Genomic DNA, 17,243 nt, shown 5'->3' on the forward strand with positions numbered 1-17,243 from the left:
TTTGCAAATCCTGTAACAAAAATGGCATACATTCCATGCAGATTCTTCCTGCTCAGTTACTGTGCTGTTATTTGCAGAATCTGTACATTGCATACAAACTGACCTGTTGAGAAGATGGGTCCAGAAACTTGTATAATGTAGACAGTATACTGACTAACAGCACGGCTTCTTTGCTGTTGAAATCGTCTTCTCCAGAGCTCACTTGGTTTGTAAGGGATCTCTGTGAAAAACAAATGACAGACTTAGTTTATTTCCTGCATACAGAACCAGTTTACAGTCTATAGAGAATATAATAAAAAGGCCATATTCATATCTGTGTTGGCACTTTCCATAGGGAGCTTAGAGCTCGCATGCCAGTATATGGATCGTTATCAGTATCCCATATTAACAGACTGTTTTACATTCCAGAATACACATAAAAAGTGGAAGCGTACCTGAAACTGTGAAATCAGCAAAGACTTTTTCTCCTGGACATTTACTACATCAACTTCCCGTTCATCTTCCTCATCTAGAAATTAATTTTAATGAATTAATTAATCCCTACTTTAGTTTTCTCTCAATGGTTCTTGTCTCCTTTGTGTCTGGAATTGTTCCCGTTTTTCTGTGTCTTCCATTTCTTACTCATATCTTCTATTTTTCATTTTTTTATGGCTATCACTAAAATCATTTGAATGTGACATGGTGGACATATCCTTTGACATGGTTCCTCACCAACTATAATACAGTGTTGTGTCCTTTGAAGGCAACCATTGGACATTCGCTGGAATGTTGATATTGTTCACTATTAAGCTGTGCACATTGCCTACTTTGGCATTTGTTATTATATTTTTAAAATTATATAAAAATGGGACAAATACTTTACCCAGTGCAGCAAGGAACTGTGAGATCTTCGATGGATAATGTAGCTGGATAGTGTAAAATATTTGCACCAAGCACTCCAAACATAGCAAAGAGATGTTCTTCCCTTTGTCCTTTTTCCCAGAATCCTCAGCTGAACATGGTATTGAGGTATATCTCCAGATTAACACCCTAGGTGGTTAAATGAAGACATTACCACTGTTCATATATGTATGATTACAGAACAGCCATTATCGATTGTAGTATATTTAAAGGGGTTGGTCACTTTTAGACCAATATTGAAAGACAAATGTTGTTATTTGTATAATAAAAAGTTGTAAAATTTTCCAATATACTTTCTGTATCAATTCCTCACAGTTTTCTAGATCTCTGCTTGCTGTCATTCATTCTGTTACATCTATTAGATAAAAGTCTGACTACGGTCATGTGATGTACGGCCCATGGTCATGTGATGTACGGTCCATGGTCATGTGATGTACAGTCCACGGTCATGTGATGTACAGTCCATAGTCATGCGATGTACGGTCCATGGTCATGTGATGAATACACAGGTGCTGCTTGTTATAGTCTCAGCGCAGTAATCAGACATCTTACTAGTAACAATCTGTATACCTGTGTGCTCATCACATGACCATGGACCGTAAATCACATGACCATGAACTGATTTTTATGCAATAGAAGTAAAAGAATGCCTGATAGCAAGCAGAGATCTAGAAAACAGTGAGGGATTGGTAGAGAAAGTATATTGGGAAATTGTATAACATTTTATTATACAAACATTTGTCTTTCAAAATTGGTCTGAAAGTGAAAAACCACTTTAACTAAGATGTGCTCCTGATCATTACCTGGTTATCTCACAAATGCTGTGGAACATTTTCTCACTATTTTGACCATCAGGTCCATCTGTAACCCCAGTCTCCTTCAGTTGCTGAATTTTCTGTAGTGCAACACTGACAGCGTATCTCATGAAATCTAAGCTAGATCGAAGTACGCTAAGACTTTCTTCATGGACCTTCATGCTGTCTCTGCAAAGAATATGTAACAGTTAATTTAAAAAGCCTATGTAGTTTAAGCTTCTCTCCAGTGCTCTCTATGAGAAAGTCATACTTGAGTACAGAGATCATCTATATATTTACAGATAACATACCTGAATAAAGCTGTTAAAAGTGTGGACACAAAGCCCATAGACAACAAACTCCTGTACGCTTTACTGCTGCCTGCTGATCTTCCTTTTGCAGATTTCTCCTTTAAGATGTCAACCAGTTTATTGTAGCACTTAAATATTCCCAATATGTCTTCAAACTTGTCTTTACTGAAAAAAAAAGATACATACATTTAAGCAGAGTTCATACTAGCGTTGGTGTTAGCTAGTGTCCGATGCTAATGTCCGAGGAAGATTTTAGCATCGGACACTAGCTGTGTCCGTTCGCAATTTTGCATAGTTTAAAATGGGATATCATGTAGTGTCCTTTAGTGTTCATGGGTGTCCTTAACTGTTCATTTGCAAAGGTGTCCAATTTTTCAAGTGAACAGCGAAATCCTGTAGGGTTTTGCTGTCCGCTTGAAACATCGGACACCTTTGCAAACGGACAGTTAAGGACACTCACGGACACTACATGGTGTCCCACTTAAAATAATGCAAATTGCGAACGGACACAACTAGTGTCCAATGCTAAAATCTTCTGCGGACATTAGCATCGGACACTAGCTGTCGGACACCAACGCTAGTGTGAAAGCCCCCTTAGAAAGATGAACATGTCATGTATATATACAGCAGATGTGCAGACCTCATATGTACTGTAACTTATAGATAAAGAAATTTTAAGAACAATCTGGAAAGCTAATGTCTCTCATTAGGGAGAGACTGGGAGGTATCAGACCATGCATGCACTGCTAAGAATTCTGGGTAAGGTATATACAAATAAGACCTCATTGGTGAAAAAGAAGAATTTGCTCCTAGTGTCACCTATTGAAAGGTAGCTCCCTATACAGCCGGCTATGATAGGAATGTCTTCATCATTGAGTTGTTACACTGGTTTGGCTATTATTCCCAGATTATGCCTTTAAGTTTCCTTGAAGACCAGGTATTAATCTGTAGGGAGCTACCTTCCAATACATGACGCAAGTAGCAAATTCCTCTTATTTGTATATTCCTTACTAAGAACCATCCGGGTGTAGATGTAATCACAAACAATCTGAAGAATTTTTTTAGCAGTTAATAAAAATGTTATTTTGGTTTAGTAAAATTCTGCCCCAAAATATTTCTTAGTGTTAGGCTGTAAACCGTACGAACATAGTGTGTGCAAAAAATACTTGGGCTGCGGAGTCAATAGGCCAAACCACCGATTCCAACTCCTGACGCATCCTGACTCCTTCATAAATAGCTGATAGGAATGGTCAGACAGAAGCAGCAAAACCAGTAACTGATTAGATATAAAAGTAGATATACAATATATATTGCAATATACAATATGGAAAATTGTAGAATGTAATGTAAGCAATTTAAATTGAAGCTGGAGATGGAGTCAGTAACTTCTTAGAAATCCACTCAAAACTGACCCAACTGATCCCATAGCCCTGAAAAATATGTCAGCAACCCAAATGCTTTCAATGTTAGTTAGGAAATTTTCAATATCTTTTATTAGTTTTAAAGGGGCGTTTCAGTTATTTTTTTAACCCCTGGGGAGGGCTTAAACTAGTAAATAGTGCATGCTCATCTGTCTGTTCCTCTGGAGATCCAGCCAAGAGTCTCTGCTCAGGTCCCGTTATTCCTGTCCTATAACGGACATATTCATGTTCAGGCCAGTCAGTGGCTGAGTAGTGACGATGTGTTCAGACGGTGCATTAGCACTCAGCTACTGACTGCCTGACACTATTGGCCATGGGCAGAAAGTAAAGACTTAAAGACCCAAATGGAGACTCCCTGCTGCTTAACATATAGGTGAATATGCATGTATATTTTAAGCCTCCCTGGGTGTTAAAGTCCACATAAAATGGATTAAGCACAAATTTGCAGATTTTCCATGGATTTCCTCTGCTACATGTTAGATTTAAAGCCAGATTTTTACACATTTAAAAAGTAATGCTGCACTTTTACACATCATACATGATGACAATATTTAAAGGGGAATATTTCCTCATTTACTTTGCTCTTGGCGTTTTGGATTCCTGAATTTATTCATCATGGTTCATAAACAAATCAAATGGCCACAATTTACATGTCCAGGATTTTAAGAAAATAGAAAAAAAGAGCATGCAGTGGTACAGGAAAAAAAACTAATTCAATTCTGTGTCGCTACTTCGGTAGACTCCAATAGTCTGCAGCAAGAAAGTCAAGTATGTCAATCACATGAGCACTGCATCCAAGCTGCTGTTTTTTTCCATCATCCTGCTTGGATCTCTGCCTCCTATTGATTACAATCAGGGCAGAATTTGGTGACGGAATTTGCCTCAAAACCAGCACTAAATTCCACCATGTGAACATGACACAACAGAAATGGCAAATGTCTCCAGATCTACGTCTTACCTATAGTCTGCTGTGGAAAAGTTGTATTCTACTAGCACCTCACAAACTCCCATAACCAGAACAGCGTAGTTATAATTTTTCATTCCAACTCCAGACGACAAAGAGAAGTCAGCTGACTTGTCCTAGTTGGGAGGGAAGATTATATTGTCAACATCTTGGAATTGAAGAAAGAGCCCGAATTGGAAAGAACCTTCTACAACAAAGTGGTCAGGAAGAAAGGAAGAGAATTAAGAATGAAGTGGGCAGCAATGTCCATGATGGGCTACAAGCAGCAGTGCTGGTGGACTGGATGGAAGGAAACAAACACCCAAGCACTTTCACCCTTTAATAAGGAACCTTACCAGTTCAAACTCCTCCAAATCACATTTGGTCATTCTCCTGGTAATGGATTCCAGTATCTCATCAATTTCTTGTTGGCACGCCATATAGTCTTCATCGTCATCATCATCCATTCCTTTTTCCTGCAGTAAACTGCTTCTCTGGTTATACCAACTGAGGCAACTGTGAATACTGCTCAGCAAGTGTGGCTAATTCATAAAATAGTAATGAAGGCATATTACTTATCAAAGAACAATTTAATACACAGAATACAGCAAAACAAAGTGTAAGCATGTTACTAGCCCAATTACATCAGTCAGGGGTGACCATATAGTTGATTATAACCTAATGGTGTAACCGCAATGTAGTGACCAGTACTCTGCAAACTTGGCCTCCAGATGATGTTCCACTACACGTCGACGTTAAAACAAGAAGCTGGGCACCTAACCTGAACTACAAGTGCTTTTACTATTTCTTTATTTTTTTGATAGACTATCCAAAGGAAGGGGCCAACAAGGATTAGATGTTGCAGTAGACCCAAGATGCAGCAAGGGAAAGTCGCAGTTAGGAGCCAGCCGTCTTAAGAGAGAGTCCATCCTCTTGTCCAAGGGATTGGTGAGGGAGGTGGAGTCTACCAAAAACAGAATGGTAGCCTGGAGTAGTCTAGCAATCATGGGGTTCAGCATGGGAGGGTTTGACCACTTGGAGAAACATTGGTCTGGAAAAGGAAAGATGATATCAAACCTCTTAGAGAAAGGCAGGGGACGGTCCATGTGAAGCCATTTTTCTTTTAAGATATGGTCAAATACCCTATGATTGGGGAAGACCAGTGGAGACTGGAGACAGTCGCAGAAGATGATGTTCTCTTGAGAAGTAGGATCCGGATCCCCTGAGATAAGGAGGGTAACTCTGAATGCTTGGATGAGCTCCTGTGTAGCAGTGGATATGGATGTGCCTAGTTAAGGTTCTCAGTTGAAGTCAGAGGCGTCTCCAGTAGAAACAGACTTTGCAGCTGCAAGCTGTGCCCCTATCTGGCGAACGCCCAGAGGAAGGGAAGGAGGACTATGACCTGTAGGAGGACTTCTTGGTCCATTTGTGAGGACAGCTCCTGGTTCTGGAACAGGAGCGATGAGAGTGCAAGGGGCCTGGAAGACACAGTCTGAGTGGCAATCTGGGAAGGCAGCCATTCCAATATTTCCACCACATACTGGTTAAGTCTGCAAAGTTCGCTTACGGCCTGGTAAGGGAAGCTGTCCAGTCGGGTGGAGGGTCCGCTGGAGAGGGGCGGGGAGGGTCTTGAGCTGGCTTAGGCAGAAAGAAGTCAGAGCAGATCGGCTCATTATGACTACATGGGAACTGTTTATTACAGTGGGCACACGTGTAAAAGGTGATGGCACTGGGAGAGGACAATGCGTAAGTTGACTCATCAAGGAAAGACAAGGTGGAAGGGACCCTACGGTAACTCAGGGAGGATGGCTTACAAGACGTATGGGAGAATGTCCGATCGCCAACTGCTGCAGGAGGCTACATGTAGAAGATTCCCAGACGCTGTGTCCCTTAACCCCTTCCCGCCGATGGCATTTTTTGATTTTCGTTTTTCGTTTTTGACTCCCCTCCTTCTAAACCCTATAACTTTTTTATTTCTCCGCTCCCAGAGTCATATGAGGTCTTAATTTTTGCGGGACAATTTTTTCTTCATGATGCCACCATTAATTATTCTATATAATGTACTGGGAAGCAGGAAAAAAATTCAGAATGGGATGGATTTGAAGAAAAAATGCATTTCTGCGACTTTCTTACGGGCTTTGGTTTTACGGCGTTCACTGTGCAGCCAAAATGACATGTCCCCTATATTCTGTGTTTCGGTACGGTTCCAGGGATACCAAATTTATATGGTTTTATTTACATTTTGACCCCTAAAAAAAATTCCAAAATGGTGTTAAAAAATTTTTTTTCTAAAAGTCGCCATATTCCGACGGCCGTAACTTTTTTATACATAGGTGTACGGGGATGCATAGGGCGTCTTTTTTTGCGGGGCTGGGTGTACTTTTTAGTTCTACCATTTTCGGGAAATGTTATTGCTTTGATCACTTTTTATTCAAATTTTTATCAGAATTAAAACAGTGAAAAAACGGCGGTTTGGCACTTTTGACTATTTTTCCTGCTACGGCGTTTACCGAACAGGAAAAATATTTGTATAGATTTGTAGAGCGGGCGATTTCGGACGCGGGGATACCTAACATGTATATGTTTCACAGTTTTTAACTACTTTTATATCTGTTCTAGGGAAAGGGGGGTGATTTGAACTTTTAATACTTTTGATATATTTTTTTTTACTTTTTTTTTAATTTTTTTTTTTGCATTTATTAGACCCCCTAGGGGTGTTGAACCCCAGGGGGTCTGATCACTAATGCAATGCATTACAATGCTAATGCATTGCAAAAAAGCATCATCTCTTTTGCAGGCTGTATACACCAGCCTGCAAAAGAGAGAATTTGCAGACCGGCTGGGAGCCTTTAACAAGGCTCCCGGCTGTCACTGCAACATGACGTTGGCCCTGGAGCATGCTCCAGGAGCCGGCGATCCTTGCCAAAATGGCGGCGCCCATGCGCCGCCGGGAAAATGGCGCCTCCGGCGCCTTTGACAGCAGCGCCGGAGGGGTTAATGCCTCCGATCGGTCCGGGGACCAATCGGAGGCATCAGAGCCGGTTGTCTACTGCTTAAAGCAGTAGACACCCGGCGGCTATGACGGCCGCCCGGCTCCCGGGCGGTCGCCATAGTTACAGACCCGACACGCGCCGTACTATTACGGCGCATGTCGGGAAGGGGTTAAGGAGTCTGGAAATCCCTTAGAAGAGCTACAGGACCTGTCAGGGCTGCTGAGAAAGGTAACTTGCAACTAGCCCAGAGGCAGAGCAGACATCTTTAGTTATTCTTAGTGTCAGCCTCCAAGTGGCCAGGATGCTGTGTCCCTCAATGAAATAAGCAAGAAAGCTAATTTACCTACAAACTTACCAGACTTGATCAACTAGCTATTGATAATTGTATACTAATTTTTTATTTTTTTTTAGAAAATCACACTTCGAATATTTTAAGAATATAAAGCTAGATTGCTTTCTCTACATTAGTACCAATCACTTACCAGAGGTTCCTGCAGTAGTATTTGTTCCTTCTGTGCAGTAATACACCTCTCCAGTTTCAATGGTGGCAACAAGTCAGGCTCTGGTTCATAATACTTTTTTAACTAAACAAAATAATGCAAGACACAATCATGTGAGTGCACCGGCTGTTTATCCAACTACTCGAAAACACAGTGCACTGAATCAACTGAATATATTGCATAACAAAACAAAATGCTTCTTCATATAATTATATCTTCCATGTCTAATAAATCACTAATAGCTAATAATAACTAATAACTAACCATGTCATACCTGAGCGACAAGGGTGTGCACGATTGGTCTGGCCAACTGGGAGTTTCGTCGAATAACATCATAAAAACCCTAACAAAAAAGCATGAAGAGGTGATCTCAACCTTTGGACTTAACATGAAAATTAAATTCTACATAACAAATATCAGTTACCTCATAAAGAATACGTCTAATGTCTTCTTGCTGACTCAAGCATCTTCTCAGACATCCTAATATTTCCAAACAAAAAGCTTCATTTGCAGCTGAATTATAGCGGGTATGGACATCCACCAGCACCTGCCAGGTAAAGAACAAATGATATGCTCATGCAAACCTATACAGAATATAAAAACAAAAGACAGAAATAAACTTACCTGGCTGGCACCAATAGCTTGGCTGCACTGAGAAGAGGACAAGCTCCCCATGACTTTAAAATTCTTGAGCAAGAGCAGGAAACCAGCAACAGCCGACTTCCGGGCGTCTAATTGACTAATGACAAAATTAATTAGAATGGACAATAAGAATTTGACTGAAAACCTGCACAGATTTGTAGCAATACTACAAAGGCATCACGAATACTACACGTCTCTGCCCTTACTACGGCAGAAAGGAAGAGTTTGCTCAGTCCATTCTTGTATTTTTAATTGCTATTTCTCTTTACATTCTTTGCTGGTTTTCAATTATTCAATTATCTTTGTCTATAGCCATTCCTGGAAAGCACATTAAAGGTTTCATATTCCCTATATACTGTAGTAGTTTTACAATATTAGTTACCGTATATATTTTATGTTCTGTTTTCATTTTTATTGTATTGAGAAGTGTGCAAAGGGATACAGCAAATAATGTATATGGTGGGGTATGTTTTTTTTTGTTAAACTGGGGTCAGTGCTCGGTGTATGCTACTATATGGTATATGTGACATACTTTATGGGTTTATTTTCCAGATGAACACCATGTGGTGTGAACATAGTTCATAATCAAGAAGCAAGAGAGCTTTAGAATAAAAAGGAAAAAAAAAATCATACCTTGCAAACATTGCCTTCCTCAGAACAAGGATGACGTTGTCCCTCACAGATATATTTATTTTTAATAGTGGCTGAAAAGACAAGGTAGAAACTGTACTCAATGAACGGTTTAACATATAAGCTGATATGTTTGCCAAATTAATGCTACATCTTTTTGCAAAAGTCCCTTTTAAACACTACTTTTCTACAATTTATTTTAGCTGGAAAAAAAAATGCATAAGAGTGACCTATGCCGCAATTGTGCATGAAGTGGTTGTGTTATCAGTGACAACTCCTTTTAGAATGTGGCCCCTGTGACAATCCGCTGCTTCATCTAGATCCTGACAGTCATCTAGGCATTGGTCCTGCTGCAGGGCCAATGCAATATTACAACAAGGCAATTCAGAGAGCTGTACTCACAGAGGAGGGTTACAAGTGGAGGAACCCCGCTCTATGACATCTATATGCCCTAATAGAGAATACACACAAAGGCTTTCATGTTAACACTAACCAGGGGTGAACCTGCCCCTCTCGCCGCCCGAAGCGAACGAGAGAAAGCCCCCCCCCCCCCCGCCGGGGAGGGGCTTAGCGGAGGGGGAGGGGCTTGGTGGAGGGGCGGGGCTTATCGCCGTTCACAGGCATGAGAGCAGGCCTGCTCTCTGCTTGAGTGTAAGGGGAGGCTGCCGGAGCAGCGCTGCTTCAGCAGCCTCCCCAATCGCTCCACCGTACTAAGCCAGTCCAGGACAGTTTGTCCTGGACTGGCTTAGGTGAGAAAAAATGCCGCCCTCCCTGAGGCCCTGCCATAGCGCCGCCTGAAGCGCTCGCTTCAGGTCGCCTCATGGGAGGTGCGACAAACGTTAGAATACAGGTCCACTTTGTTGCATCTCTTGACATGTAAAAAAAACACAGAGGTCTGTAAACTAATGGTCTCAAATGGAGTGTAAAACATTTTGTGGTCTGAGAGCCACACACCACGTTATACTACTTCACAGGGTGGAAAAAAGAGTTTAAGGAGTAATAAGATAAAACTGGTACACTTGGAGTTATTTATCGATTGTGTAATTTTTTTTTTTTGCCCTTTTTTCCACTTACCCCCTCCCCCCCTGCTTTTTTTTTTTTTTTCTTTCCCAATACCTACACCCAAATTATCTATAAGATGCAAACTTTTGTTGAACAATCACCTACAGGAACTGTCAGTTTTATACTACCCGTGTACTAATTTGGCATTTCATAAATGCAGTATAAAATGTTACTCCAGATAAACCACGCCCACGGTCCCCAAATAAAGCAAATGTTGTGCAGAGAGTATAAAACTTGAAGGGATTTTCTGGTGGCTTAAATGTACCTTGATATATCCGGCAGATTCTTCATCATGGACCCTGGGGTTCCGGCCTGGTTCTGATCCCCTGGTAATATCATTGGATCATCCCCGACCCCGAGTTGCTCCACCACTTTCTACTCATCTCACTGGTAATCTACTTTACTTTATTATAGTATAGCCAGCCCACATAGAATAGAATTATCTGTGAGACCAAGAAATGGATGGAATGAAGCCACTCAGGGGTCAGGAGCTGGATTCAATCATATGACCTGGGGAACCAGGTACATGACTATGAATCCACCAAATCAAGGTAAGTTTAAGCTTCTGGACAAACTTTAAAAAATGTGCAAAAGTAAAAGAAAATAGGTAAAAGCTTGATATGTCCCCACTGTGTTCTGCCTACCGAGTCCCCAGAAAGAGAGCGTGCATGACACAGAATTTCAATGAAGACCAAAAACAGACTCCCTCTGTCATGTGCTACCCCATGAGGCCTGCACTAGACAGAAGATGGCATATAAGGTTTGGAAAAAGAGGTCCCTTAAGTTGCTTAAAATAGAACAGTGCGGCCATAGTGTCCTCTCCTGTATTTGTACCATAACACACACAACCATTTCATTTCACATATACCTGTAAAGCTTTAAGTAAACTCTGAACTGTGGAGAATGGCAAGTGGACAAGATGGTCGAATATTGCAGTAAGCTTAGAGGATGAATTCTGCATTATTAGAGGTGTTGCAATTACAATGTCCGAGAGAAGATCTGCAAAACATTTCCATAGATCTTAATATTCATGAATTGACCTTGTACTTTTATGCAATGTTTTACTATTAAACTTGTGTATAAATGCACAACTTAAAGAGGACCTTTCACCATATCTGGGCACAGGCAGTGTTATATACTGCCAGAAAGCTGACAGTGCGCTGAATTCAGCGCACTGTCGGCTTTCCCGATCCGTGCCCGGTGTAAAGCGCTATCGGTCCCGGTACCGTAGCGCTTTACAGTCAGAAGGGCGTTTCTGACCATTAGCCAGAGACGTCCTTCTGCCTCGCGGCGCCAGTCGCGCTGTGCTGTGGAGCCGGGAGGAACGCCCCCTCCCTCTCCTGATAATGCTCGTCTACGGACAAGCTGTGTGAGCAGAGGGAGGGGGCGTTCCTCCCCGCTCCACAGCACAGCGGGATTGGCGCCGCGAGGCAGAAGGACGTCTCTGGCTAATGGTCAGAAACGCCCTTCTGACCATAGAAGAGCTACGGTACCGGCACCGTAAGCTCTTTACACCGGGCACAGATCGGGAAAGCCGACAGTGCGCTGAATTCAGCGCACTGTCAGCTTTCTGGCAGTATATAACACTGCATGTGCCCGGATATGGTGAAAGGTCCTCTTTAAATGTGATTTCTTCACCGACTATCCTACATACTGAACTCTGCATGCTCCCTACAAAAGTCCCCCTTTCTCTGCACTTGCTCTCTGGACTAAGCCACTCTCCGTATTAATCTGACAACAGAAGTGGTGTCATCTTAAAGCATACCTAAACTTTTAAAACGTTTTTATTTTATTTCATAAATGAATAGAGCAGGTGATAATTGTACATTTTTTTCACATATGCTATAAAAGAAAAATGCTTCTTTGTCCTGATATTTTCTTCGCCATCACTTACAGTATCACATTTTCTAAGTAAACGTCGCCTCTAATCTGTACCTGGGCTTCAGGAGGTCACTGTCTTACTCACTGAATCGAGAACTCAGGCTTTCAATATTCTCAAAGGAACAGGACACTGAATAAACAGGTCACATACGGGAGATGTGAAACACTTTCTCTACTGGATAACACAACTACTAAATTTAACCCTTACATCACCCCACTGAACCACCAGTACAGAAATGAAATAAAGGGAGAATTAAAAAAAAAAAAAAGTAGACTGCTTCTAATACATGAGCTAATATTTATGAATTATGGCTCTATTCTGTGAAACCCTGCTCTTCTTTACTCTGTTCCTTGTTTCTTTATTGAGAAGCGATATCTATACACAGTTTTCACTATAGAGAAGTGTACACAGGGAAAATGAGCCTGGAGGAGGTGTCATTGAAAACAGTTATATCCTGAGCATTATAGAGCCTAGAGCGGTGGTTCTTGTTTCATATAAAAGATTAGATTTACAGCTTTCATATGAAACCGAATCTACCTTTATATTTTCCAGAGATTTCACACAGTCGGGATTGGAATCAGATACATATAAATAATCCCCGCTGCTAATCTCCACTTTTTTTAGATGGTGATATCTCTGAAAATAATACATTGATCTTGCTGTACATACTAAAAGTAGTGTAATGATTGCAGCTTCTCAACAGAGAAACATAGGAAAAGATAAAAAAAACGAAGGATTTCACTGGGGCTAAAACTCATTAATAGAGTATATTATAAATTGTATTAAAGGGATCCTATCATTCAATCACATTTTTTTCTGATTAACTTGTCGGAATAGCCTTAAAGAGGACCTTTCACCATTTTTCCCAAAGGCAGTGTTATATACTGCCGGAAAGCTGACAGTGCGCTGAGTTCAGCGCACTGTCGGCTTTCCCGATCTGTGCCCGGTGTGAAGAGCTTACGGTCCGGTACCGTAGCTCTTCTATGGTCAGAAGGGCGTTTCTGACCATTAGCCAGGAACGTCCTTCTGCCCAGCAGCGCCTATCGCGCTGTGCTGTGGAGCAGGGAGGAACGCTCCCTCCCTCTCCTGATAATGCTCGTCTATAGACGAGCTGTGTGAGCAGAGGGAGGGGGCGTTCCTCCCGGCTCCACAGCACAGCGCGATTGGCGCCGCGAGGCAGAAGGACGTTCCTGGCTAATGGTCAGAAACGCCCTTCTGACCATAGAAGAGCTACGGTACCGGACCGTAAGCTCTTCACACCGGGCCCAGATCGGGAAAGCCGACAGTGCGCTGAACTCAGCGCATTGTCAGCTTTCCGGCAGTATATAACACTGCCTTTGGGAAAAATGGTGAAAGGTCCTCTTTAAGAAAGGCTATTGTTCTCCTACCTTTCATTGTCTTCACCGCGCTGCCGTTCGTTGATATTCCGTTTTTTGTCGGTATGTAAATGAGTTCTCTCGCAGCACTGAGGGCGTCCCCAATGCTGCAAGAAAGCTCTTCAGCACCACCTACATCTTCTTCTGGAATGAGGTCTTCACCGCGTCTTCTTCCGGAGGTGTCTTCTAACTTCTAGGCCTTGGGCAAAGCCAACTGCACATGCCCGCGGCCACAAGAAAAATGGCCACTTACACAGTATTGTAAGTGGCCATTCTAGCTTGCCCTAGGCCCAAGGCCTAGAAGTTAGAAGACACCACCAGAAGAAGACACGGTGAAGACCTCGTTCCAGAAGAAGATGGAGGTGGCGCTGGAGAGCTCTCTTGCAGCATTGGGGACGACCCCAGTGCTGCGAGAGAACTCATTTACATACCGACAAAAAACGGAATATCAACGAACGGCAGCGCGGAGAAGACAATGAAAGGTAGGAGAACAATGGCCTTTCTTAAAGAGGACCTTTCACCACTTTTGGGCACATGCAGTGTTATATACTGCCAGAAAGCCGACAGTGCGCTGATTTCAGCGCACTGTCGGCTTTCCCGACCTGTGCCCGGTGTAAAGAGGATACGGTGCCGGTACCGTAGTGCTCTATGGTCAGAAGGGCTTTTCTGACCATTAGCCAGAGACGTCCTTCTGCCTCGCGGCGCCAATCGCACTGTGCTGTGGAGCGGGGAGGAAAGCCCCCCTCCCTCTCCTGATAATGCTCGTCTATGGATGAGCTGTGTGAGCAAAGGGAGGGGGCGTTCCTCCCCGCTCCACAGCACAGCACGATAGGCGCTGCTGTGCAGAAGGATGTACCTGGGTAACTGTCAGGAACGCCCTTCTGACTGTAAAGCGCTATGGTACCGGGACCGACAGCGCTTTACCCGGGGCACAAATTGGGAATTCAGCGCACTGTCAGCTTTCCAGCAGTATATAGAACTGCCTGTGCCCAATCTGATCAAAGGTCCTCTTTAAGGCTATTCCAACATGTTAATGAGAAAAAAATGTGATTGAATGATAGGATCCCTTTAAAGGCACAAATGCAGCCAGAACAGATCAAATCTTGTTTAAATGTTTAGTGACACTTTAAATAGTATATTATTATACCCTGCACTATTCATTTATGGAACTGAAAAAAAAACAAGATTTTAAAACTTTAGGTATGCTTTAACTTGAGAGGTTTCCATGCTGGTTGGTTGTCACCCATCCTTTTTTCTCCTCCTGCATTTTTGTTTGCTTCGTCCCTCCTGCAGCTGGATCAGGTTTGACATCGCAAAAATGATGTAAAGTCACCACTTGTTTGCCAGATCTGTATTCATGCTACAGCTACTGTATTAACCAATACTGCAGACTGTTCAATACTCCCCTCCCCAACAACTTACCTATGAAGTGACTTGTGGGACAGGTTGCCTTAGTAATAACACGATTCAAAACTTGTTCCAAAATCACACTTCTTATTGGCTCATGAACCTAGAAACAGAAAATAAACGTTAAAATTTCCACTCAAAGGTGATGAAAATAATGTGGATGTCAAAAGGGGAGGAGGGATTCACCTTGAATGTTTCCAGTAAAATTTTAGATCCAAGCTGACTGGCCTGTTGACTTGGTGAACCTACAGATGCATCTGACACTTTTGTGCCTGGAAGCAGTTTAGGTCCATATGAATCCATTAAGAGAAATCCAAGCTCCACAAGTCCTTGGGTGACATGGTCCCAACCAAATACACTGAAATGGAAAGCTTTAATTTATCAATATAATTTGCAAGAAATAAATTAGACAAAAATAAAAAGAAGATTTGAATCTTACTGCCACTTTGCAGTAATGGTGGCCAAGAAGACAAGTATCTTACCTAAAGGTTTGCTGCTGTAGTGGGTAATGCTTTTTCCCGACAGGGGTGCCTTACAGAAGCAGTCTAGTGAAAACACCTTTTCTATTGCTCTCCTCATCTGACTCTTTCACACTCTGCTCTTCTCTTATGTATATCGCACTCATACCCCTGAGGTTCATCATCCTGTCTATTTCAATCCCATGTTGCATCAGCACAGTCTTACATGGGCAGCTCAGACAGTATCATGACTGCCTATTGGGGACGGTGTGAGGATCTTTCTCTCTACTTTCTATTTAATCAGTTAAGAAGAATATAGTCAGTAAGGCTGTAGCGCCATCTTCTCTATTATAACTGTGACGGGACTCTATATGTAGTAAACGTGCATTTCAGTCCACCCTGTCTAGAGACTTTCCAGGGTCAGGGGATAATCATAGACATTAGGGAGAGTGTGTGCCTACATAGGCAGTACGGAGACTTACAAGTCATTCCTGCTCCGCTAGGGATTCTGGGTAAAAAATATGCAAATCTATTCTCCAGGATGTAATTAGGAGAACAGTGCCTCTATATGCTGCCCTCTAGAGGGCAGCTTCCTTAACATCATGCATGACTCAGTTAATAAGCCTATTAACATGATGCAGATTTAATTGCCAAATTAGTATTTCTACTCCAAAAGGAACAGATTTCAGTCTTTCCGACACTGTACATGCAGTTTCAAAATACAAAATGCTGTGCTGTCTGAACTGTAGCTTACTGACAACCTTATACACACAATGATACAGGGAAATCTGTGAATCATGTTGTGTGGGCCTGGTAAGCAGGACTCTCATTGTCTCTCATAAGAGTCCTGAAGGATTTCCTCTACTTTATAATCAGAAATCCTGATTTTAAAAAAATCATATAACCCTATATAGCCCAGAGCCCAGCTTCGCTCCCTCTATCACATCCTCATCTGACAGGGTCACATTAACAGCTGGACACTATGACAACAGACGGGAACACGCTCTAGAAAATTCCTGAAATTATACAACTATACTATAACTTTACTATCTATTTTAGCAGAATATATCATTTACATTCTGCAAATAGCATACTTTATTCATTTCCATACCTGTTTTTCACAATTTCAGTGAGCATTGTTGAGACACAGGGAGGCTGTGGTACTAAATCCCGTAAAAATTTTGAGCCTTGTTGAAACTGATAATCTTTAAAACCTTTCAAGATGGTACTTTTCAGGAAATCAAATACCTGAACGTTGAAGAAAAAGGGATGAAATCAAATAATAGTAATAAAAATGGAGAAAAAATCCAGCGCTGCTAATAGTGAGTACCCACAGGTTTTATGAACGCATTTTATTAGAGATGAACACAAATCAGGCTAAAGGCTTTCTGACTACCCCAAACTAACATATTATTCTTCAATGGATGCATTACCTGTTTCTCAAACCTTTGTATTCTGGATACAGACAACAAGAGTGCAACGCTGAAAGGACTTAAGAACTTGCTTGAGTCTCCTTGCTGCCCAGCCTGTAATATAATATATACATGACACATAAATGACATTATTATAGAAAACATTGGGAGACATTTATGATACCCTACTCTCCAGAATTCTGGCAAAAAAAAGTTGCAAAGTAAATATTTAGGAGTCATTCAACTTCTTTGTGCAAAAAAAAAAAAAAAAAAAAAGTTCAATTTTATATTTTTATACCACTCACTCCGCTTTCAGAATGTGGGTGGGAGGGTGGGCACGGTTAATCCATCTAGCTGTCCATACATCAAATTTATTAACCATAGCTTTTCAAAAAGTCACATAAAATTGTCTTAATGTTACTTCATTCAGAGGGATGCAGAGATAGTGAAGTACCATCTCAAGACAGAAGTGTTTTATCAAAAAACATGCAATCCTACTATTATAAATGTGA

General features: G+C 41.7%; 1 protein-coding gene across 1 annotated transcript in view; it reads right to left on the minus strand.

Moving 5' to 3' along the window:
- FANCI (FA complementation group I) overlaps positions 1-17,243 on the minus strand; it is a 39,837-nt gene that overhangs the window by 11,411 nt on the left and 11,183 nt on the right. Inside the window, exons 11-27 of the mRNA XM_075273257.1 lie at positions 16,753-16,845; positions 16,431-16,567; positions 15,048-15,219; positions 14,877-14,964; positions 11,065-11,195; positions 9,138-9,208; positions 8,487-8,601; positions 8,287-8,409; positions 8,137-8,205; positions 7,845-7,946; positions 4,726-4,911; positions 4,385-4,506; positions 2,006-2,170; positions 1,704-1,883; positions 863-1,029; positions 435-508; positions 104-220 (exon numbers count right to left, since the gene is read on the minus strand). Coding sequence (XP_075129358.1) covers positions 104-220; positions 435-508; positions 863-1,029; positions 1,704-1,883; positions 2,006-2,170; positions 4,385-4,506; positions 4,726-4,911; positions 7,845-7,946; positions 8,137-8,205; positions 8,287-8,409; positions 8,487-8,601; positions 9,138-9,208; positions 11,065-11,195; positions 14,877-14,964; positions 15,048-15,219; positions 16,431-16,567; positions 16,753-16,845 — 2,112 coding nt within the window. The remainder of the gene's footprint in view (positions 1-103; positions 221-434; positions 509-862; positions 1,030-1,703; positions 1,884-2,005; positions 2,171-4,384; positions 4,507-4,725; positions 4,912-7,844; positions 7,947-8,136; positions 8,206-8,286; positions 8,410-8,486; positions 8,602-9,137; positions 9,209-11,064; positions 11,196-14,876; positions 14,965-15,047; positions 15,220-16,430; positions 16,568-16,752; positions 16,846-17,243) is intronic.

Source organism: Leptodactylus fuscus, chromosome 5 (genome assembly GCF_031893055.1).
Source record: "Leptodactylus fuscus isolate aLepFus1 chromosome 5, aLepFus1.hap2, whole genome shotgun sequence".
NCBI lineage: Eukaryota > Metazoa > Chordata > Amphibia > Anura > Leptodactylidae > Leptodactylus > Leptodactylus fuscus.